This window comes from Sinohyriopsis cumingii, chromosome 7, assembly GCF_028554795.1.
Source record: "Sinohyriopsis cumingii isolate HCF-2022 chromosome 7, ASM2855479v2, whole genome shotgun sequence".
Lineage (NCBI taxonomy): Eukaryota > Metazoa > Mollusca > Bivalvia > Unionida > Unionidae > Sinohyriopsis > Sinohyriopsis cumingii.
Genome location: NC_142967.1, coordinates 114,293,637 through 114,318,701, shown reverse-complemented (window position 1 = coordinate 114,318,701; position 25,065 = coordinate 114,293,637). Strand labels below are relative to the sequence as shown.

Below are 25,065 nucleotides of genomic sequence, written 5' to 3'. Positions count from 1 at the left end.
TCAGGCTTTTGATGAGGTCACTTTCATTCCTTGTTTGGATCAATCGAAGTGTATTGATCACAGTGATCACCTTTTAACTACCCATTCTCTTTATTCGAATCAGGGTGATAAACGGCGATCACTTGTCGTCGAACAAGAACAAGATCCTGAGATCTCCTGATTGTTTCAAAGGGACATTAGTAAAACTGAAGCCATTGAAGTTCATGTCTGTTATTTCATTAAAAATGGAATTCTTAGGAGAAAATGAAGACCTCTCGAGGCTCCTGCTGGTGACGGGTGGTCAGTGAACTATCAAGTTGTAGTTCCAAAATCTTACAGACGGAAAATACTTAGTCTGACCCATGAAACTCCTTTGGTTGGTCATTTAGGAATTAATACGACTGATTGCTGTTGTTGTTCTAGGATTTAAAGCAATTTTTCAGCACAAGATAGGCTATACATGGCGGACAGTATAACTGGTGAAGGAAGAAACCTGGCAAACCCAGGGAATAACCACCGACCCACGAGAAGCTACTGGCAGGCTTTCCCACGTACCCACGCTAGCCGAGCTTTGGACTCGAACCCACGCAGACAGAGGTGAGATGGCAGTGATCCGGAACGGTGAGCGCTTTAGACCACTCGTCCACTCGGGGCCCCCCAGGCTTATTGCAAGATCTTGACTCACTTATACTGGCCAAAAATCAAAACTGATGTTTGCAAACATTGTAGATTTTGTCATGTTTGTGAAATAGTAAGAAAACAAAAGCAGAAGATACCTAATGTTCAACGGTAACTTATTCCTGCATTTGTCGAACCATTTAGTAGAATCATGGTAAATAGTGTTGATCCCTTACCTAAGACCAAGTCAGGTTACCAATACATGTTGACCATAAAGTGTGCGTCAACAAGGTTTCCAAAGGCAATTCCTTTGAGGAATATTAAATCTAAAACAAGAGTAAAAGGTTTAATAAAGGTTTTGTTTAACTCAATTTGGCCTTCCCAAATCTGTTCAATCTGATCAAGGGTCAAATTTCATATCTGGAATTTTTCCGCAAGTTAGCAACACATTTGGCATCAAACAATTCAGATCTTCTGCCTATAACCCTGATAGCCAAGGGGCTTTGGAAAGATTTTATCAGACTTTGGAAATTATGATTCAATCATATTCTTGTGATACGAATAAATATTGGGATGAAGACATTTATTTACTATTGTTTGATGTTAGGGAATCAGTTCAAGAATCTTTAGGATTCAGTCTCGTTGAACTGGTGTATGGAGAGACTGTGTATAATCGTTCAAGTTGCTGAAAGATAAACTTCTTTCTAATGTAGATACTGAAATTAATCTTCTCGATTATATTTCCAAATTTAAGTATAAGTTGTCAAAGGTCTGTGAGGTTGCAAGAGCGAATCTGCACTCCATTCATTTGGGGGACTCAGCTCACCAACATCGTCAACTGTATCATCTCTACTTTCAAAGACCTCAAAGAACTTGCTGATCTCATCCATAGATAAACCTAATAAACTAAAATTCTCCGTGTCTGCTACATAAGTACATTGTTTATAATATTTTAGACACACGTACGTGCAGTATAAGAAAGTGTAGTATGAAAATGAATGAACCATTAAAACAATGTAAAGCAAAAGGAACAAAATGAGTAATAACAGTAACATGCTTTATTTTGTACATTAAAGTCGTTAACTGGACAGATGATACATCGTTATAAGTAATGTTAATTGTTCATCATTTTGACTGAATCTTCATTATTCCATCCATTTAATTTGGATTTGTTTTCATCTTCACTTTAATTACAATTGGAACTCTAGAGCAATGTTAGAAATAAATTATAAATAAGAAACAAAAACCGTTAATTAATTAAGTAATAATGAACAGATATTATAAATTTACGTTCAAGGCTTTTCATTTGCACACAGATTGTATCATTTCGGTTCTATTGTATGTGGCTTCGCTAGATACTACGTCCGGAAAGTGGGACATTAGTTCATCTTGTTAATCAAGGACAACCGAAACTTAGGTTTTCATACTCATGTTATTTTGCTTTTAATTACAGCTGTTGTACCAGTGGTTTCTGTAAAACTAAGAACTATTGGCAATGCTACCGATGGAGGATCTCTGACAATTTGCTGCGAACTAGAAACGGATGTAAATATTGCAAGTGTAATCTTCATGAGGGATTCACATGTACAAGTATATATCTTTCCACCTTGTAGTTTGCATTCCAGGGATAACAAGAACGATGCATACAACATAACGTGTTCTAATAATCGATCATTTACAATGGTAAAATATAATATCAACACCAGTGAACATGGGAAGAGTTGGACGTGTCAGATACTCGCAAATGATGAACATTGCCCTACAGCATGCGTGAGCAACAATGTTACTATACATGTAAGGGGTATGTAGTGACGCTTTAATATTCCATATTGTTTTGAACGGTGGTCTTAACTTAAACAGGGTTTGCGAATGGGGTAGTATGTTTATTCCTAAAATAAAACTGAAAGCGTCTTGATGCTACGTTATTCAATGAAACGTTGAATAAAACGAAACGTGTCCTGTGAATTAAGATCAAACAACTTCGTCAACAATTTAGATCTGACGGTAGTTTTTGACATTAATTATCATTTCTTACAAACTATGACCAGAAACAGACAACTCTAATTAGTTGATGTTAATATGCTTAATGTCTCCCAACGCATTTCACAAAGGTGACTTGATAGGTTCTAAATTTGCAAAACTGGTTTCGTAGTTAGCGCGGTAGTCTATTGTAAATCAAAATGATTAATGCAGCGGTTGATCACATTACTACTATATTGATTAGGTTTATAAACCCATATAATATGTTTCGATATAAAATTATGTAAAACACTCTGAAGATGCATCAAGATAGCATGATATAAAGCAACAGCCTCATTTCAAATGCATCCATATGCTTCTCAGCTTCCTTTAACCACGGTAGCTTAAGATTTATAGAATAAAGTAGGTATTTGGCAGCACAAAAACGATACAACGTAAATACGTCTTATTATTGTTTTTTGAAATTGACACCATTTTAAATTTAGATTTTTCTAATACTGACACGTTTTCAAAATGTCGTAAGAAAACGCTTCAATATTAGTATTAACATGTGCGAAGTGGCCGGCGATTGCTATTATGCCGTTTTCGTTCATACTGTTCTGGACTCTTAAGTGAAACTTACAATCAATGGGGACTTGATTTCGCTGTTATGTTTTATTGTTCATGCAGTTCCAGTGACTACAGTTCAGCTTACAGATGATGCTGACCAGCCTTTAGTTACATCAGTGTCTGTTATTGACGGATTAGAAAAGATCATCAGATGTAATACGTCTCCAAATGGAAGTAGACCAGCAGCCTTGTTCCTATGGGACATGCGACATGAACACCAGTCATCTGAATTAATAGACCGTCCAAGTATAATCCCCAAACCAAACACAACACAGGTACCGGGACAACCAAAATCTGACCTGCTTGTATCCTACAGTACGATGATGTTCATGCCACAGAGGTCACACAATAATATGTACTTACGGTGTGCTGCGAAGGACAACACGTACAATGCAACTCTTGTTGGGTCACGAGAGGTTCAGATTTTTGTCCAGTGTATGTATATTACTAGATAACACTACACCTTTTACGTCATTTTGCTAATCAATAATCTGCTATGTATGAAGAAATAGCTCATTTAAAATGGGATATGAAATGCAGATTCCATATTATTTCAATATTTGTAGTAAGCACAGCACATGCTTCATTAAACCTAGGGTAGAGTCTCAATCTAAAGAAAAACTATTCCTTCCAGAAAAATTGAGTGTGTGAAAATTTCAACTCATAATTCTCCCAATACGTCAATTTTCTCATTTAATTGGGATAAGTTAGGTTCAACTTTTCTTTTAATAAAACTTTTGCATTATATCAACTCTTTCTTTTTCAAAGTCTACAATTTAACATAAAAACATGCATGTCATCTTTCAGTTACACCTTAGATAATTGAAAATTTAAAGACGTTGAATAAGAAGAATGTACAATCTATACTAAATGTACCTTTCTGGGACCGCCACTAAACTTTTATATTTTTTGGTAAATCAACGTTTATAATCATCACAAGTCTTATAACCTTTAAAGTTTGATATCGACGTAAAATAAGTTTATTCATCATACTTACTTCAAGACACAAAAACATTAGTGATGAGCTTGGCTCTAACTATTCCGATAGGTGATAAACAGTTAGGTAGACATAATGACAAATTTGAAATTCGCACTTATGTTTAAGATTGGTATCTATGCTCTTGTATTTAGAGACAAAAATAAGATTTGTTTCATTTTGATGCTTTATAATTTATTGGGCTGTATTACAAATATTGAAATTTACGTTTTATATCAATTTAAATGCTTTTTTCTACATTATTGTCGTTGTTTTCTTCAATTATGTAAGTCTCGCTTTTAGGTCATGGCATTCCAAATTGTAATAATCCATCTCTACATAATATCTGCAAATCAATGATGTGATACTAAATTTCGGATATATAATTATCTAAATAAAAATAAGAAACGTCGTTTCAATTTTTCCAACTCACCACTCTTCAAGCAGTTTTACTTAGCAGCCACTGCCTTTATATATTTATCGAAATTAGGCTTCAGGTCGCTTGGATAAAACTCACTTTACTGCATTATGTATAAGTCCAATAATCGGCAAATTATTACTGAACTTTCGGACCTAGTAAACTTCTTACACTCATTAAGCAACTATGTACCTAAAGTGTGTTACACCAACGTTCACAATCAGAACATTTAATCATTTTAAATGTCACTGATTTATCGGTTATTTTTTATCACGCGAGTGCAACATTTATTTCACATTTATAATGCTCCGGCAGTCGACCCGGACTGGTCAGGAATTGAACCAGCAACGCTCCTTTTACGAGTCTGAAGTTGCAAACAGAGCTAACGCGACTCCATGAACTACAATTTATATTTTATGATTTCCATTGCAAATGACATTTGCAAATTTTGTGTGGATAGTAAAGGTACAAAACTTGTCAAAAATTGTGGTGTTAGATGTACCACAATTTGTGGAAAATGCTAGCCATTATAAATAACTAAACACAGCAATATCAATTGATGTAGCCATATCTTTCTTTTGGTATAATTTAATCACGGATTTTCTGACGATAACTTGGCATATCTCGTATGGATTATTATGGATAAAATCATATCAAACATTGGAGCAAACTGAATATAAGGTGATCAAAATATGTATTAAAAACATCGCGACAGTATTTATTATAATCAGTATGTTATTGACAATGTTTCGTTCTCACCATGAAGGTATGGATAGTAAAGTAGCAATCTTTGAACACTTTTGATTTAATACATTGTAACTTGCAATATTTAAGTATTGTACTGGTGCAGATCTAATCCACACTTTACGTCCAATAAATAATTGCTAGCTGTAAAGATAAATAATATTAATTATTTTCATTTTCAGATCCCCCAACTGTTCACCTTTACCCCAACAATACCATATATAATGTTGCGGAAGGCACAGCTAATTTAACGCTAAACTGCGATGTGATCGATGCCAATCCTAATCCACAGTTGAACGGCTTTATTTGGTTGAAGGATGGGACTAATATATCAGGACAGACCTCATCATCCTATACCATTCATTTAGTAAACAGGTCAGATAATGGGACGTATCTCTGCAAGGCCAAGAATGCCATTGGAGATGGAATATCAAATCCCTTAACCATTCAAGTGCAATGTGAGCATTTGGATAGTTTCATTTGAATATTTAAATGCATTGAGTTGTTCATGCCAGAGAAATAAATACTACTTTGAAGAACTAAACTTAAAGGAACATAATATTACATACCCGGCTAGGGCCACGTGGTATGAAGTAGGCAGTTTCACATATATCCAGGTCGTTCAGAACCATCGGTAAAATATGCTCTGTTCTCTCATATATTATCTTTGAATCTCAGTTCGCCCAAAATAGTTATTTGGATACGCTTGTCAGTCGGTGGTTCTTCCCGGGTTCTTATAAATATACAGGCTACCATGTATAGCTTATATTTTGCTGAAAAATGACACTGCACTCAAAATAATAACTAACAGATCATAAAGTATGAAATATAGATCCGCTAAAGGTGCGAATAAGAGGCACATAATGGACAGTATAATTTACATCTGTGCTGAGAAGACATTTTTACAGTGGGAAAATAGTTTACCTGGTAAACTGTGCGCCAAACTATATACAGAACTATTTTCAAACCATAAGTGAATAATATAAGAAGCAGCGTTTTTGAATTAAAAGATATTGTAAACACTGTTTGATGTTTTAAATTTAATCTAAGATTTCGAATTTTGTCCTCCCAGGGGATTCCATCCGTATGCCTTACAGAAACTCTAAAGGAACACGTAGATGTTCTGCTGTGGTCACTGTATGTGTTCATGAAAATCTCTAAAAACGCATTACAGTGAGAACCTGTAATTCAAATCTGGAGGAAACTTGACAAAATCCCCCTCAAACAAAAAGATTGCCAGCTTATAGATAAAATCTATGTACCATACAAGTCAAAAAGTATTTGCAACCGGTCATTTTCTTTTGTTCCTTGAAGATAATAAATAAATATGAAATGTCACTAATGGGTTACATTAATGTCATAACGAAATAGATCTTAGCAAGACATCTATCATAATGTATCCATACACAGGTAATTTGCAAATTTCTAAAAGTGAAATTATGATTTTAAAAACAGATTTATAGTGTGGTTTTAACTAAAATAGGATGCGGTCATATTCGTGCCATATTCTAGATATGCTGGTAGTCATCGAAAAGAGAAACCTCTTCCGATCACAACAAAATAAAATAAACGAACTTAACATGTGTTTAAAGGCACGAATCTTGAGTGATTCCATTACAGTTTTTTAGGGTTTTTTGTGTAACTAGGCCGATTATAATTCATATCCTCGACAGCCCATTTGTACTATTTTGAAATATAGTTTTATCGAAAGTTCAAGAGGTTCCCTCGCTTGGTAAATAAATTCACCCTTCATGAATTTCTGACCTGAAAAGGAATCAGGTAACAATTCACTTCCTTAGGTGTCTGCATCAAGCATTAGGTTCAACAACACAATTATATATTACACTATGCATTAAAGGTATTCTGTTGAGAAATATGTTTGTGATAGACTAAAATACCTTTTGTAATACAATGCATAGATACTCAATGTTACATTTAAAGGAGTATCTGGGAACGAATTATAAAAATATAAACTTTGGTTAGGAGACTTTCACTGAATATATTAAATTCAAGTCATTATTTCTTGTGCTCATAAAATACACAGTCGCTATAAGTATATTATAAATTTGCTATAAGAAGAATATATCCTTTGCTATTGCATGATACTGATTAAAATGTATTTTCTTCTAGACAAACCTGAAATTTATCCTCTGGCAGAAATAAACGTAGAGGAGGGTCAAACTCTTGAGGCAACATGTAACGTTTCAGCATACCCATTACCTGCTGTACGTTGGACCAGTTCAGGAGGAGACATATCAGCCTCGGCTGTCCTGCGAATTCCCTCTATATTAAGAAACCAGAGCGGAAACTACACCTGTATGGCTCAAAACGTTCTTCATCCAACAGATCTGTCTCCTGTCATCGGTAATGTGTCGGATATTCTCCGTGTTGATGTTTTATGTAAGTAAATATATACTCAATTCCTCTTTATGACAACGTATTGATATTACTAGCTGAATAATTGAATTCCTTTTTTGCAAAAATGAAAGTGTTAATTAACATTATAACAAGATAGTGTTCTCGTCTGAACAGCCAATTGTGTTTACGCTCTATGTTTAAGCAGTCATTTTGTTTAATTGATATACCAGGCTTAACAATCATGGAAAAAATATTTAGAAATATAGACACGTGGAAGTTGTTTTACCCATTTGGATATTGCTTAATGTACACTACTGTAGCGCAACTCACTCGACAAAACTACCATGAGTCTCGCTTTCGGAATTTCTTTAGGAAAGGTCTTTAATAGGGGTAGTACCCCGTTGTATCTGTTTGTGGACTGGCCCTCCAGAATGTGACATATTTCTGCCCTAGCATCTTCTGTATCGTCGACTGAATCGTAATCTGGATCACGGGTAAGTCGCAGTCTGCTTCGTCGACGGAGTCTTGGTCACGGGTCATCACTCCTTCAAGATCGACGGAGAAATTAATATTATCGAAAAAACAAAATAGAGATCTTCAGATACTATCTGAATTATTGTTACTTGAACGAACCTTGCAATGCCTCTATTCTGGTCGACGAAAGACTAAATCCATATCATTTTGAGACTCTATGCTCTAGACGGTTTCCGTTCGTCGAACTACGGGACAAATGTCTTGCTCAGTCGCCACACTACTGTGCATCATACCACACCACAATTGCAACCACATCTGGTTATACCACACCACTGCATCCATATTTGGCGTGAATATAGGTATATATAAACAACAACAGGATCACGTTGCCAAACTACAAGACGTTAGATGCCGAAATAAAGTCAGTTATGACTTTAAATCGAAACTTGAAATTAATCGAAACGAAAAGTATTGTGCATGTGTTTTCTAGTTGCAGAACCCAAGCCTCAACAACTATGTACTTCAAAGCACATACCAATACATACAATGTCACCCGAAGTACGGTTAAAGTACAGAAAAACACAATATTAAATAATCAGAGTGGTTCATCATTAGCTGTTCTAGATTCCGCATTGTTATTGTCTGCTACGAGAATTCCTTTCACGGTGTCAGTGGGGTAAGAAGCAACTAGGCTGCCAGCATCGAAGTCGTTTTCCCTCTGAATGTATGCAACTCTTTCCGATTTCTCATTATTCAATCCTATCTCTCCGTTGGCGACTTTATTACGTCCCTGATAGCATTTCGGGTGACCCAAGTGCGTTACGAGGGGTTTTCCGTGTCTACCGTATTGAATCTTATACATGACGTTACTGAACATGTTAAGAACTTCCTAGGGCCCATAACACCATGTCGGTAAATTTGGCGAAATTCCCACTTTCCTCATTGGCGAAAACAACCAGACAAGATCTCCTCAGCGCACCTACCTGGCAAGTATATCACAATAGCACTTATGTCGGCGGAGGATGCACTGCAAGTTCTCTCTGGCAAAACGACTTCTTTGTAATGCACGATCCCGTTCCTGCAAACTGCATTAGATTTGAGTTGGTGGTCTTCCCAACACATCGTCTAACGGCAAATTAGTTTCACTTCCCAGTATCATGAAATTAGGAGTAAAACCTTTGGCTTCACGCACTGCTAAGTGGCATGACATAACTAAGTATGGGAGGTGATGGTCGCAATCAGTTTGCCACTCTTCGACGAACGTAATTATCATGATGTCTAGCACTCTGTTAATTCTTTCTATCACACCGTTGCCCCACACATGGTACGGACCGGTTCTATTTTTCTCGAGTCCAAGGAGACGACACATGTCACGAAAGACTCTCGAATTGACGGCATTGATCCGTTTGAATCTGTCTTGGCACACCCAAACAACTGTGACGACTTTCTTTACTGTCATTGTATCTTTCTGCCAAGGCATTGGTGATACTTCAATTCATTTAATAAAGTATGTAGCGATAACTAGAATGTAAATGTTACCATTTGAGATCTCCAGAAGTGGCATTAAGACGTTAGCGGATGTAGTTCCATCGGAAACCCCGTCGTATCACGCTGAAAAAATGGAGCACGCCTTTCATGTACTCGAGACTTTCGCTTTGCACATCTTTGTCACCATAGTCGAAAAGCTTACTGAAGTACAACTAAGAAATAAGCTTTTGTAATTTTCGTAATGAGTTTTCAAAATGCCCAGGGCTTGATTGTTAATATCTACACCCTCGTGCGACTCCCCACTTCGACAGAGTATATCATTCTTTATCTCTAGCTGCTCCCATTGCCTCTATATGCGTTTAACCAAAGATACGTATATTGCAACTTCATTCCACAGTGGTCGCTGATTGCTTTCAGCTCAGCTTAGAACAATTACTACATCCTGGTCTGATATATTAGTCTCAGCAAACTCCTTGTTACCACATGACGCATGGCATATGAGTCGTAACACTCCGTTCTATGTCTGTCGCCGGATAATTGTTGTTTGTATGGGGTTCTGAAAAATTGTCTGAGTCAAGATGTAATCTTCAGGGAGGACACCAAATTCGAAGCTGATACTGTGGCAGGGTTTGAATCCGCTATTCAAGTTGATGTTTGTGCGTTCTTGGAATGATGTAACCACTTGAAAGATATGTGGTATGTCCCGATCAAAAACCTCATTCCATACAAGTAATGATTGCTAAATGACGAAAGAATACCACGGTCAATAACTCCTTTCTCGTGGTTTTCGTTAGCGATCGGCCAGCATAGTCTTCAATCGTCTCGCATCCCTATCCACTGTGTACTTGCGACAGGACAGACCCAAGTCCACTGTCAAGAATGAAAGGGTTTTGCAGTGTCTGGGAAGCTAAAACAAGGCGGGTCGTCTATCATCTCTTCGACTTGTATATATAAGACTTATCGGTCTATGTACAGGCAAAGATCTACATTTTTAATGCAGTCAGTGTAAGTTATCTGTATTATCAGCAAAACCCTTTATGAATAAGCAATAGTGTGATTGCAATCATATGAAGCCGCAAAGTTAAGTCTGCGAAGTCGGTATTTTCCAGTCGTCCACGGCGGACACCTTGTCTGCATCTGAACGTATCTACTCCTTCCGCACAGCATACCCAAAGTATTTGATGTATTTTGCGAACAAACGACTTTTCTTGGGCTTGAACTTTAGACCATCTTCCAGTGTCCTGTCAAAGACCTGCCGAAAACCACCCACCTCTTCTTTGAACGTCCGTTTAAAAAGTATTATGTCGTTGAGGTACACCCGTGACCTATTTAGTCAGCTCCAACATTTGTTGCGGCCGTTATTCTAATCGTGATGTTATGACTGGACGGACACCCCGCTGACATGGCATTTACCCCCTTGTCGCTGTAGCTCGTCTCTACCAAATGGCTCTATCTCGATAGCTAGCTATATCTCGTCGTTAAAGGTCTCTCCTTTTGCATCTTTAATATCATGTAATAAATATTCCAGGGCATTAATGAGCTGTGAATTTGAGAGGGCTGTCTTCTGGACCACCGATAGATTGTAGTTAGAGTAGTAGTTGCGGTTTGACACTCCTTGAAGATCGACAGAGAGACAAATAGGAGCCAAAAAATAAAAGAAGATATATTTTAGATACTATCTGTATTCTTCCTTGGCCGTACTAACGCTATTATCGTTCTTCTTGAAAAAGCCTTATAGCGTATCTATTATGATCAACGAAAGATCCAATCCATATATTTTTTTAAACTCTTTGGTCTTTCTTTATATTGTTCGGTGAACTATGGCTTGCTCTGTCTGTGTTGTTTATACTGCTTTGCTCGCAGCGTTACGTTTTCACACATACATGCATCATACCACACTACGATTTGTGTGTATAACTGAATATACTGCCTGCGAACGTGCAAAACTAGTATCTAACTAGCCTGGGCGCTTTCGACTCTTAATGAGTCTTTCCAAAGCAAATACAAACTATAGAGAAGACGAACAAATAAAACAGAAATACAAATCATATGGTGAATTATAATCCTTTCAAGCGCATTGGATCCAGCAAGGGATTACGTGTGTCAGGGATTGATTAAGATAAATGCAATAAACTGAAAACCCACAGTGCAAAACTAGTATCTAAGCTAGCCCGAGCATTTTGACCCTTTAAAGAATCTTTTACAAAGACAAATACAAAACATAAACAAGACAAACAATAAAAAAAAACTGAAAAAGGTTAACTTTGCGAAACTTTACATGGCTTTTTCTTCAGGAATTTAACCTTTTAACTCTTTTATGTGTGAACTAGTTTATTTCAGCCTGTTCCTGACACTAGAACATACCAGTATTGACCTAGAAATTGATGAGCCATAACGACATCTATTATTGTATGTAAATTTATGTACACACGGATTATATCCCGGATATTTCATTTTTATATGAATAATAATATAATAAGCAAATTTAGAGAATTATTTAAAAGACAATGTGTCGGCTGCAAAGACAACCATGCACAAATAAAATTATCTTTTGCGGCCGATACATTTTTTTTTGTCCGGAGTGATAAACACAAAAAGTATTTTAATTACAAAAGGTTACGTAAACATTTCTTTAGTTTTCTTCAACTTGGCTGATAATAAATGTATATTAGTTTATATCGACCTACAAATGATGAACAATATTACCATCTGACTGCAATTGTATATCCGTGTGACCGTAAACTAGATCCTGGATATTTCATATTTTAATCAGTAGCAACAGGTTTATGATTGACTATTGAGCAAAATGAAAATGTAGTGCATACCTAATTTGTATTACTTGCTAGTTTATCCTCTATGATTATATGTTATATTTATATTTGCATTGTATATTTGGCCTTGTCCAAACTTAGTTTCACAGTCTACCTGACTAGGACATTGCTTTTCTAAACAACTTAATACATAGCTAGTATTTCTCTGTTAGCACATTGATTAAATATAAAGATCAGTATCAATAGAGATAAATATCAATGTTGATCTATATCGGAGTGTAGGATTTGGAGAAAAATAAACTGGTTTATCTGATGTTTTTTTCATCAGCTTCATTATAATTTTAGTCATTGAGTTTATCTTGTTGACAATTTTTAATATTCTGAAAATTAACTCACGACCCTCATCCTTGTTATATTATTGTGTTTTAGGTTTTGATATAATGTTTTTACTTAATGAATTACCCATTCTTGCATTATCATCTTCAGCAGAATCGGTCCTATTGTGTTCAGTGTTAAATTTAGGTGGACTTATTTATTCACTATTCTATTCGCTTAAATTACAAAGTGCTCAATAATTTTCGTGGACTGGAACATTCATTTGGAAATATAGTGAATTCAGTTAAATACATCTTGGATTAGAATATTATGATAATCAAAATACTGTTGGTACATCACCACACAACTAGCAGATTAGCATGTTACAAACTGAAAAAACGCATTCAGTATTGGAACCTATTTGGAATACCTGTGGAATTTAATTGGAACTCTATTTATTTGTACTTGTGATAGAACTTGTTTCACAATTTGGGTTTGAATTCAATATGATGTATTCTCTTTTTAAATTTTACATTTTTACTCTAGAAAACAAACTTTTTTGTGAATTTTACAAAACGTGATTTTGGTATTTTCTGTAACATTGTTTAAGACAAGAGAGTCGAACAAAATAATAATTTAAATAAAAATGTGCTGCCTGTCAACAGATAATGATTTTATTTACCTTTATATAGGCTTCTTGGTTGAAACAGCTTGGTTTCAGCGAGACTCCTTTTCATTTGTGGTTTCCAAACTCCAAACTCCAGTTGCTATTAGCGTTACATTATTGAAAGTATGGTCAGAAGAAAAGAAATATTCTTGATTTCATTCCGTCTGGTTTATGTGAAGAATTCTTCTGGACTTCATTCTCTCTGATTTATCATTCAATCAGATATGTGAAGAATTATTCTGCAGTTCATTCTGCACTTCATTCCGTCTGATTAATCATTCAATCAGATATGTGAAGATTTATAGCTTTTCATTTTCTAGGACATCTGACATTTATCCTCACCTACCACCCTGATAAACAAAATGTAGATAAAATCACCCAGAAATACTGGACAATCGGGGAATCTTGTACACACTAACGTTAATCTTCCTGAACAAACCAGTAATGGCCTATATCAGATCAAAAACCTCAAAGACATCGTCGTAAGAAACAAGTTAACGCAAGCCACAAGACAAGACCACCCAGGCAAATCTGGTCCCTGTGGGTGACAACAAGTATATAATATGTCAAAATAAAATAGAGGCCAGCACGGGATTCCAGTTGCAGAGCCGTACTCGAATGTGGCAATATCATCATTTTAGTTTAAAGTTCAGAGGTAGATGAGTTGTCAGCATAAAGGAGGTTACGAAAATGCAACCAAAATTTAACCAAGACAGAAAATGCACTAACCCAAGCCTTTCCGTTAAACTGACGTTTATTCTTAGACAGAAAATTAAATCGGACTTTGACGCCCTATTGTAAGATGGTGTAATATGACTGTCAGTAAACACCTTGAGCTGCTCCAGTAAGTACATGTTACCGCATTTGTATGGGAAAATATGACGAGTGTGTTTTAACTGAATAATACTGCATGACATTTGGAGTGCAGTATTAGTAAAAAGAACGAGTTCATATTTTCTCAAAGAAATGCAGTAACTTTTTATAATACTTTGATTTTGTTTTCCTATCTAAGGTTTAATTATAAAGGAATATTCCACAAGAAACAAAGTAATTAAATGTATGCTGTACTTTAAAAACAATACACAACCGTCGATTCATGCATATGTTCATTTCTACTATCAAGACTTGTTATATATGTGTTTCGTCTATGTCTTATATCCAATGACTTCCATTGATATGTACAAGTTTCATATTTTCACATTTTCAAATAACATCATAGCTTCACAAATCCTTTGGGAAATCATAAAAGTATCCAAAAACAGACATCGGTAATAGAAAAGTAACAAGAAAATGACAATATAATAATCCAATAGGTATTACCGACTGAGTACGCCTCATAGTTCCTGATACTCATTACCTTTCCGACGTCTACCCTTTTAACTACAAAATTGTAGCAATATATACCTTCTAATTTTTAGGATACAGACTATAAGTTATTATATAATACCTCACAGCCCGTGGTGTAAATATAGTCTTTTCATGTTTTTTTAAAGAGAATTACTTTCTATATATTTACAGACGGTCCAGGTAACAGCACCAGTCTTAGCACTCATTCATCATTGTATGAAGTGGAAGAGGGCTCCAACGCAGTGGATATAGTCTGCAAGGCCACGTGTAATCCAAATTGTTCATATGATTGGCAACGAAACAACAAGACGATAACGAACACAAGCACTCTTATACTGGGTGATGTCAAGAGAAATAATACTGGACTATATACTTGTACAGCTTACAACACATTTCTAGAGGAGACGAGGAAATCCACTGTATCATTGAAAGTGACTATAAAATGTACGTTTCAAAACAATCCTCACATCCTCGTATTATAATGTGTTGTTGTGAATCTCCACGAATTTACCGTTAATGATAGTATAAGAAATAGTACAAGTTGTTCCATAAATGATGAATGATTATTTGAAAATAAATCAGAATATGTTATTGACAATTGATATTGTGTGAAGTATTAGAAAGACGAACAGTGAACGAAATTAAATGGATAGAGTTAACTTGTACACTTTTACAGTACAATACAATTTTACAAGAAACATCTGCGATTGCAATTCAAACTTATTTTGTAGCAGGACATTGACATAAATGTGTAGACCCTCATTGCACAAACACTAACATATGCGACTCATTTTCTTTACCTTAATAGGTATGTTTCTAATAAAAAGTTTATTTTATAAAGTTTTGTAATGCCTAACTGAATATTTTCTTAAGCAAGTAAAGAAATGCATGATTGAAAATTCGCCAAATGAATGTCATCGAAGAGTTATTGCTGATTCACATAAACTGCAAATAATAGAATACGAACATTCTACATAAGGCAAGATACAAACATTTCAGTGTTAATTCCAATCAATTTTTGAAAATGAAGTTTCATCAAAGAAAACACCTTTCGGTATTGGGAAATATATTGGAAAAGTGCATTTTGAAACTTCTAGCTAGTACAAAATTATTTTTTCTTCACATCAACATTATAAATCATGTTGTAAGTAATCTCATGATGTGCCGATTTATAAGTAATATTTCAAGGATGAGTTTTTGGTTATGAACAACAACGCCAAGCATGTTGCAATATGTGACTAACATTCTTTAATGATACTGAGAATGAAATAGTAGTCTGCTTTTGATGGGTACCATTTCCAATAATGCCGAAATTTACATTAATGTACTCGTGCTGATAAATCAGAAACACTATCTGCATTGCCAGTGATATCTTTCAATTTCCTAGCTCTATGATGTTCATATATGTATCAGGAATATTTATGTTCAATATCATTGTTTGAACGTTATTAGTCATGAATGTGTTACTTTACCACATTATTGATATATGTTTATAATATGTCTTTAGACACTGACATGTCTCAATGGAATACGGGACACGGGGCTTGCGACAATGTCAGGGTGCCTGAGCATGTACGAAAACACCGCTTCTCTGAAGACTAACTTAAGCTGAAGACGCCTACATGAGATAAATCATTGCAGAAGTAACTTGTTCTTTGACGTCTAAGAGCACAAAAACCCAGTTTGTATTACTACTGTTCAATATATGATTCAATCATGATTTGAAATTAAGCATTTTTATATATTCTTATGGAAAAACAATGACGTGAAGCAATATTGTTTTAATTTGCAGACGCACCAAATGTAATGATTAAATTACATGGGTCAGCCATACCTAATACATCTGCAACGTTGGAATGTACACCACAGGGAGAACCACCACAGTACACATTTCACGAATGGATCCATACGGTAGGAGAGACAGAGATTAGGAGACTGAATGGAACCCTTACGGGAAATACCTCCACCATCACCTTGTCAAACATCAGCATCCAAGATCTGGGACTATATTCATGCACTGTAGAGAATTCTGTCACTGGTCTCAATGGACAGCTAAGCCAAACAGCTTATACTTATGTATATATTCAAGGTAAGGAGTTTTATTTGCACATTCCTCAAGTAATGCTATTATAGCAAACAAATATAACAATGGTAACTGTCTCATTGGATTTTTATTTGCTGCTCCCATCATCCACTTATTCAGTTTGAATGAAACCATCTGAAGACATGTTTCGGAAGGTTTCTTATTTAGCTTGTCTGGTTTATCAAAGCTAAGACGAAGCAATCAATATAGCAACAAGTCGGACTATAAGCCTACAAACTGATCTGTATACACAAAACATGTACACTTTAATGTCACGTGATGAAAAGCACATCTCAGTCTCCTCGAGACTAATATTTTGTATAATTCAAATTTCAAATTTCCTTTTGTTCGTTTCAGAAAAGAGATCAATTCCAATTCCGTAAGATATCGTAGCTTAGTTGTACGCAAGAAGATTATTTTACTTGCCATTAGCAGGAATATATTAAATTGCTTGGATCAGTGTATGAATTGTAGGGTTATCTTGCTGAAATATCGTGTCATCATTGATGAAAAGAAGGGAAACCGGTATTATGTCTCAGTTTTTTCGCAAACAAAGTTTAATATGGCTTTAAAACGAATTTGAACAATGTTGTGCAAATATATTTCATTCAACCAAGTCATACAGTAAAGCGAAATACAGCAAGTTTTGAAACATTCAACAAAGACAAGGGATCTTACATTATTGTGAATTAAATTTAAAAATGATCGTAACGCTGTATCACAATTTCCGAGGTATATTATTCGAATAGAATTACAGCGGGGTTCCGAATAAATTCCAATCTGCAATTTGCTGATGTACCAATAGCCTGGAATAATGTTGCTGTGATAATGGTCTCGATGTATCACAATGATATAGTCTAAAATATCCTTGAAGGAATTCGCAACAAATCCAAAATATTGATTTAGTCCGAAATCAATGAAAAATGTGTAATTCAAATGAAAACAATGAAATACATACATTGTCTCAAATTATAAGTGAAAATTAAGAAATGATTGATTTCACTATACTGGTGTTAAGATACGGATTGAGTAACTTTGTTTATCATTATATATATATATATATATATATATATATATATATATATATATATATATATATATATAATTTATAAGAACTAAGAAAGAATAGCAGAACTAGGGTAATTGACCTATCAAATTCCTTTCCTTAACATATTAAGTAGTCGAAAAAGGTAAGCAAGCATCAAGGTTGGTCTCAAGGGGAATACTAATGTCGGGAACAAAAACGTATTCGAGACGAAACAATTTGACCTTTGATTACATAGGGTAGATTTCGGAAAGCCAAACTGTGTCAAACATTTAATACAGACTTTTGCCAAGGTTTTAATTTAACTTTTTCTCAAACGAATAGCCGCTGAAAATCTCATGGAAGGATACAATACGGTCAACAGTTATTATTTTCCTAAATGGTTTGCCAAATGTAGGGATAGGTTGCAAACGAGTCTTACATATATTCTCATTGGTGTTTCCTATCATTTGACAAGTATGACAAAATCTACAGTATTGAGAAACATAACTTTTATTTTTTGGCCAATACAATTATAATAAATCTAGCGATAAGTCTTATTAACTCCTAAATAACCAACCTAGGCAGTTTCATGGGAAAGATTAAACATTTCTTATCGATATGACTTTGAAACAAACATTTAAAAGCTCACTGACCACGCGTCAGCGGCGCATACCGCCTGTAATCTCCACTTTATCATATGGACCTCCAATGTACACAAAATAACCAATTGAAACTTGTGTATCTTCAGTTTTGCTAATAGCTCCTGAAACAAACAGGAGATGTTAGGATCTTGTTTCTCTTTGATGAACAGTGATCTTCGTATGACACCTTGACTAGAATTGAGAACATGAGTATGACAAAGGGAATCACTGTAATCAATTCCCTTAACTGATAAATACCAAGAACAAATGTGACCTGATAAAATCTGACCAATAAATGTGCCAGTTCTAGGAACAATTTTCTGAATAACATTATTCTCAAAATCTGGTTTTGCTATAGTTTTGATAGCAGAACGGACGGACAGGGTAAGCATGATATGAATCAAAGGTTTCCTTTGCAATAGGACCAACACGACGTGTCAGTTACAAGCGCATTACCACATACTTATCGCCAGCGAAGTCATGCCAACCTATAAATCAAACACGTTCATTGCGAAACGAATTCACTGTTTCAACTGTACATGTCCTGAGACTAAGTGTGATGACAAACTTGGAGAGAAACCTTAATGTAGGAATATTCTACTTCCTGAATAAGAACACCCACACTAGAAGAAGATTTCGTGGAGAAAGATATATTAGATGCTCTTAATCACACAAGACTAACGTAAGTCAAAGGTCTATTAATATTTTAATAGGGATAGGCTTGGCATAATCACCATTAAATGCTATATAACCGTTTGACTTACATTTTTCATAATTCTCCATGCGTCCACCTTTTGTTCAGGCAGAAAGTGTAGATATTACTATGGATGTCATTCGGGCGCTGTTCAGCTAATGTAAGTTGTCTAAGGTTATCATAGTCCTTATGAATCTTTTAATTGACCGGCACCTTTCAAACAGTCATTCTTTTTCCCACGTAAATTCGGCAACGGTATTATTCGTTGTTTTTCTACAATTCTTAAAGATTTTGTCGCCATGTCTCAGGTACCAACTCATGGTCCTGAAGGACCTATCCGTTAACCACATTATAATCAGCACCGTGTTCTACCGAGGGTAAAGTATAGATATATATATCTGTCTGTCTGTCTATATATCTACATATCTATCTATCTATATATGCGTTTTACGTTCACTCTCTTCTTTGTCCCTCTGCTTCTCCCTTTTTTCGCTCGGACATTGTATTTCAATCCCTTAATTTGTTATTTGCATCCTCTCCTCTTCCGTCATATATATTCTCTCTCTCTCTCTCTTTCTCTCTCTCTCTCTCTCTCTCTCTCTTTCTGACTTTGAATCTCTCTGGCTGTCTAACTCTTCTCTGTCTCTCTCTGCCTCTTTCCCTTTGGTTCAGGTATTCCGTCATACTTTCTGACGCCGATGCTTTCTAAACTCTATTTGATTTGTTAACTGCAATTCGTTTACTTTTCTATCTGACTCAGATATTTATACAAAATTGCTAATCAAACCCAAGGCTATTTGATTAAAATGAAACATTTGGAACAAAATATTTGTATTTCTTGATCGCTAGAGAACGCTTGCCTTCAAAAGATCATAATCTCAGGCCTGCTCAGGCAACTCGTCCGTTTTCTAGGACATTAACCCTTCCTGAGCACGATTAAACACAAAGATCCCCACATTAGATGACACTGTGAAAGCTTGTTATTTCGCTATTTATTTCACAAACATGTGAAATCGAAATAACAGGAACTAAGAAAACTCGGAAAGAACGTGAATTCAAATATAAAAATCAATTTTTTATTTCTGTAAAATAATTTTCAGAATTTCCTATCCCTAGATGAATGCCCCAATGTTCTCTTACATCTCTACGGTCTTAAAATATGTATCGGAAAAGAGAGAAAGGCACGTTTTGTCTAAGTCAACAAACCAAAACCCAACCAGAGCTATCTGCTTATTCAAAACAAAAGTCCGCATGATGTCCATTAGTCCATTGAAACATTCAGAGAGATATACAAATTTTGGAAAGTATGAAAAATGTGACTCATTACAACATTTTTGGAGGTTATGTTGATTCAAATTGTTGAAACGATAATGAATGCCCGTTAAAGACACTGGCATCCATAACGTTGAAATTCTAAACTGCTTTCCTGTATAATGGTGTTAATCTTGCATAGATTACTTTCAGTTTTTTATGGTAATGTAAGTCGCTATGATTGGACAAGGGAACAACATTGTATAGGGATCCACTTATTTTTCAGATAGCTAATTAAAATCACTCGATTTAGAGTAGCTCTATGTTACGTATTAGTTATAATTTAACCTTACTGGACAGCAGAACACATACAGCCAAATATTTGAGTTTTAATGCTAAAGTTGTATTAAAAGAACTCAGTGAATATTTTACAATGTATTTTACAATGTATATCCTTCAATCACTTATTGAACATACATCTGCATCACCACTTTCATAGTATTTATTTGATTTTCAGGACCACCGGTCTTTTCTGAAACCCAGCATATATTTACGGGAGAGACAAACAGGTCTACAAGGATAGAAATCCCCATTTATAGCAATTCTTCCATAAAGATACTAAAATTAATCAAACATTCGTTCTCTTCAGCCATCATCAATACATCTGAAACTTCCAGTAACATCTCGCTTGCGAATATTACTGTGACGTTTTATAAAAAGAAAGCGATGATATCGGGATATACAGCCATGCTGATGTTCAATAACCTAAAGGATACGGACTTTGACAACTATACTCTTCACGTACAAAATGAAAAGGGCAATAACTCATTCGAGATCTCTTTGTTTGCTTCAGGTATTTAATTTTCATACTGATTACTACTTGACACGTATGTATGCATGCATGTATGTAAGCATGTATTCATGCATGCATGTAGGCATGTATGTATGTATGGTTGGCGGATATATATATATATATATATATAACCATTTAACAGAAGATCAACGAAAGCAGTCTTTACAATCTTTAAGAAAATGGAGCATCCTTGATTAAAATCGGATACATTCAAGATGGCCATTATGTATTTCGCCAGTATGCTGCAAACGAGAAAGGAAAGACTAGTGCAACATAAAATGTAATATTGGAAATAAGGCAGGGTGATCTTTTGTCCCAGTTCTTTCTGTAATATATTCTAAGTTCCTTTGTGCAAAACAAATGAACCTCATCGTTTACTTTTAATGTAAATTTTGTATCATCTCATTAAACCTCAGTTAAACCATCCAAAGAGGGTAAGAAGCGTTATAAGAGACCCAAAATAAATATTTGTGAACATCCATAACATACTTGCATACAGAAATTTAACTATGAGTTAAGTCAAATATCACACGTATTCAGCAAAACGCTTGATAAGCGTTCATTACAAATCACAAGTTCACTCATACTTAGAAATTCTTAACTGGTTTACAGTTAGTTGCGTTTATGTCCCTCTAATGCAGTTACTACTGGTAACTCTGACGAACGCAGCGCATTTGCGCTTGGAACAGAATATATTTATCTAGAAGTATTGTTGATCAAACTTTTCATCGTTGTGGTCGTTATTAACATTAACATTACTATGATAATTATCATTGAGATCAGACTCATTACAATTATTGGTTGATGTAGTAGTGGTGATAGTGTAATATGATAGGCAAGTTTACCAATACTTGAAGAAATCGATCTCGCATTATTTGAGAAAATATCAAAATTCCAAAACGAGAGGGTCACTGATGTAGATCTAAAGAAATAGAAGAGAAAAAACAACAAATATATACGTATGTATGCATAAAGCATGCTGATTTTTATTTTATACATCCAGTTAAATAATTCAAAACTAACAGCTTCAGTTTCGAAATATGCAAGTATACATGCAACTAGTTTTATTATTTTGCTAATGGTTGATACACTATTCTGCTCACTATTCTGCTTGGAGTATATATATATTAATTAATAATATAGCAAAAATATAACTGGGTTGGATTTCGGATTTTACAACATAACACTTTTGATGGTGACACAAATACGATGTTTAATGACAAATTACTTGAATGAGAAAAGAACTACGATTAATACGTGTGTATGATATCCAAATATTGGATCAATTAATATAATCCGCACGAACTAAATAATGAAAATACAAATAAATGACCTTTCAAGGTATAAGACAAGGGGTGAATGATTCACAGTGATTTGTTTTACTCAAATAGTAAAACTGGAAATTTACTCATATAGTAAAAATTTATTCACTCAAATAGTGAAAATGATGAAAAAAAAAAGGGACAGATGTACAAAATATATACAGTCCAAAAAAAACCACACTGGGTATGACAAACCCCAAAGATTAGACCACGACTACAATATTACATGTATGGAGTTACACACTACGTCACTAGCACACTTGGCTACCAGTCACACTGGTCAATCAAGCGGTCAGTATACCAGGTTGGTCAAGTAATCAGCACCCACCAAGCTCGGTCAGCAAGGCCCAATCACCTACTACTCAACGAGCAACATAGTTTACTCAGCTGTACAGCTGCTATGCTGCGGCTTCAAGGCTGCTATGGTCAACTTCTATGGTTAGCTCGGCAGCTAGTATAACGTCGACTCCGATCACTCCTATAAAACTGATAGCTCTTATCAGCTATACAGCGGCAACTCCGATCACTCTGGTCTGCTGAAAATACATCTAACACCGCGTAATATGCATTACACGGGTATATACGATAAAACGTAATTACGTTATATACGGTAAGCTACACAGATTACATTATCGGCACAATAACTGCGAAACAGTACACAAGTTCAGAGGTGAGCCTAACCGTGCCCCACAAGAATCCTACGGTGCAAACGTTTCTTAAAACATGCAACTTTTAATATATTGATAATATAAATATCTTGCTTAGTCACAACCAAGAATATAAAAGGTTTGCATAATACTACGTAAGCCGAAGCTATATAGAAAATATACAAGAGTAAACGTAGTAGTACAATAGTTATAACTTATTCACATGAAATTATTAACTCACATACCTCTACAGATGAAGATGTACAAGTCCTTAAAGTAGACACGGTGAGGTATTTATACACAGACGATACCGCAATAGATCGTCTGTGAGCTATAAGTATTCAGTTCTTCCCATCGAAAACACTTAGCACGTACGGCATAGGATGAAACGAGCTCACTATTTCGAAATCTTTGCACAATATACATAAATGGCCCTCGGGTATCGTTGTACGCAAAAAAACGAAACCTGAGTACATGTATTTAGTACATAAAAAGATTTATACAGTTCCGTGATAAAACATAACAGACTGTGTTCGAATAGTTATTAAAATCATTAATTATTTGTACTTACTATTTTTCTCTCACTAACTTAATGTTATGTTAAAAATGGAATGTTAAAAATATTACCTTAGAGTTTATCAATATTTCTCACTTTATTTATTCATTTTTATTAAAACAGAAATGATACCATAGGAAAATAAATTTTTCTTAGCTCTATCTCTCTATCTGTCAATATATCTATCTATATATCTATCTATCTATGTATCTATCTATCTATGACAAGATTTTTATTTATGTTACGTTCTGGAAAAAATGATGTTTTATTAATAGCCCCTTATACAATATAACATTTTAATTCATCAGTAAGGTGAATACAAACACTACTTGAATATAAACATAGCGTCTCTCTTAGTTTTAGTTAAATAATACTTATAGTGACATTATTTTCAATTACATATGATAGCTAAAGTTTGTAGCCCTGTGAAGTCACAGAATTTATATTCAATCATGGTTAAAAGTAATTTGGCATTCTTCTTAAATAATCAGAACTTTTTCTTTCTTTCATTAAGCATTAGGACCATTTTTGTGTATACACAAAATGAAAAGTGAATAAACCCGCTGTAACTTCACGGTCATACTAGTTTGACCTGTTATTGCGATCATCTTACCTTGGGTTAATACTATCAATTGCAAGAATTTATTCCAAATTATGTTTTGACTTGTCTGCCTTTTAATGATGTAAAATCCTCCGCTTGAAAGTATAGTCATTCTGTATATATATATATATATATATATATATATATATATATATATATATATATATATATATATATATATATATATAATTGTTAATTGTTTACTTATATCTGTCTCTTCATATCATTGGCTGTTTTTGCAATCCGGTATTCTGTATCATCAAACAATCTACTTAATCATTATCTAATTTATCAATAATTTCTTATGTACTGTTATGAAGTTCTTTGTCTAAATTTACTTTACTACCTGCTGGGTGTTTTCTAAATTGCTGCTGTATGTTCAGGTTTGAGAATCACAGCGTCATTTTCATTTGATCATTTTTTTTCCTTCTGTATGAAATAGAATAATAAATGTTTAATTGTACAGATCTAGACTTCAACTAAGATTATACTTCATATTTAATTCATTTATCCTTCTAAGTTATTCCTTCTCCCATATAAGTAGTATTTGACGGTTGTTCGTCTTTGAACCAGTTATAAACCCTCTATAGATAAAGGATATACTGTATCACTACTATTAGAAACATGTATATCATAACTCGTATTC

General features: G+C 34.7%; 1 protein-coding gene across 1 annotated transcript in view; it reads left to right on the top strand.

Moving 5' to 3' along the window:
* The first annotated feature begins 224 nt into the window (after window positions 1-224).
* LOC149795962 (uncharacterized) overlaps window positions 225-25,065 on the top strand; it is a 75,695-nt gene continuing 50,854 nt past the window's right edge. The window contains exons 1-7 of the mRNA XM_089963902.1: window positions 225-279; window positions 3,247-3,432; window positions 5,507-5,782; window positions 7,455-7,724; window positions 14,916-15,188; window positions 16,537-16,833; window positions 21,090-21,293. Of these exons, the coding sequence (XP_089820028.1) occupies window positions 225-279; window positions 3,247-3,432; window positions 5,507-5,782; window positions 7,455-7,724; window positions 14,916-15,188; window positions 16,537-16,833; window positions 21,090-21,293 (1,561 nt within the window). The remainder of the gene's footprint in view (window positions 280-3,246; window positions 3,433-5,506; window positions 5,783-7,454; window positions 7,725-14,915; window positions 15,189-16,536; window positions 16,834-21,089; window positions 21,294-25,065) is intronic.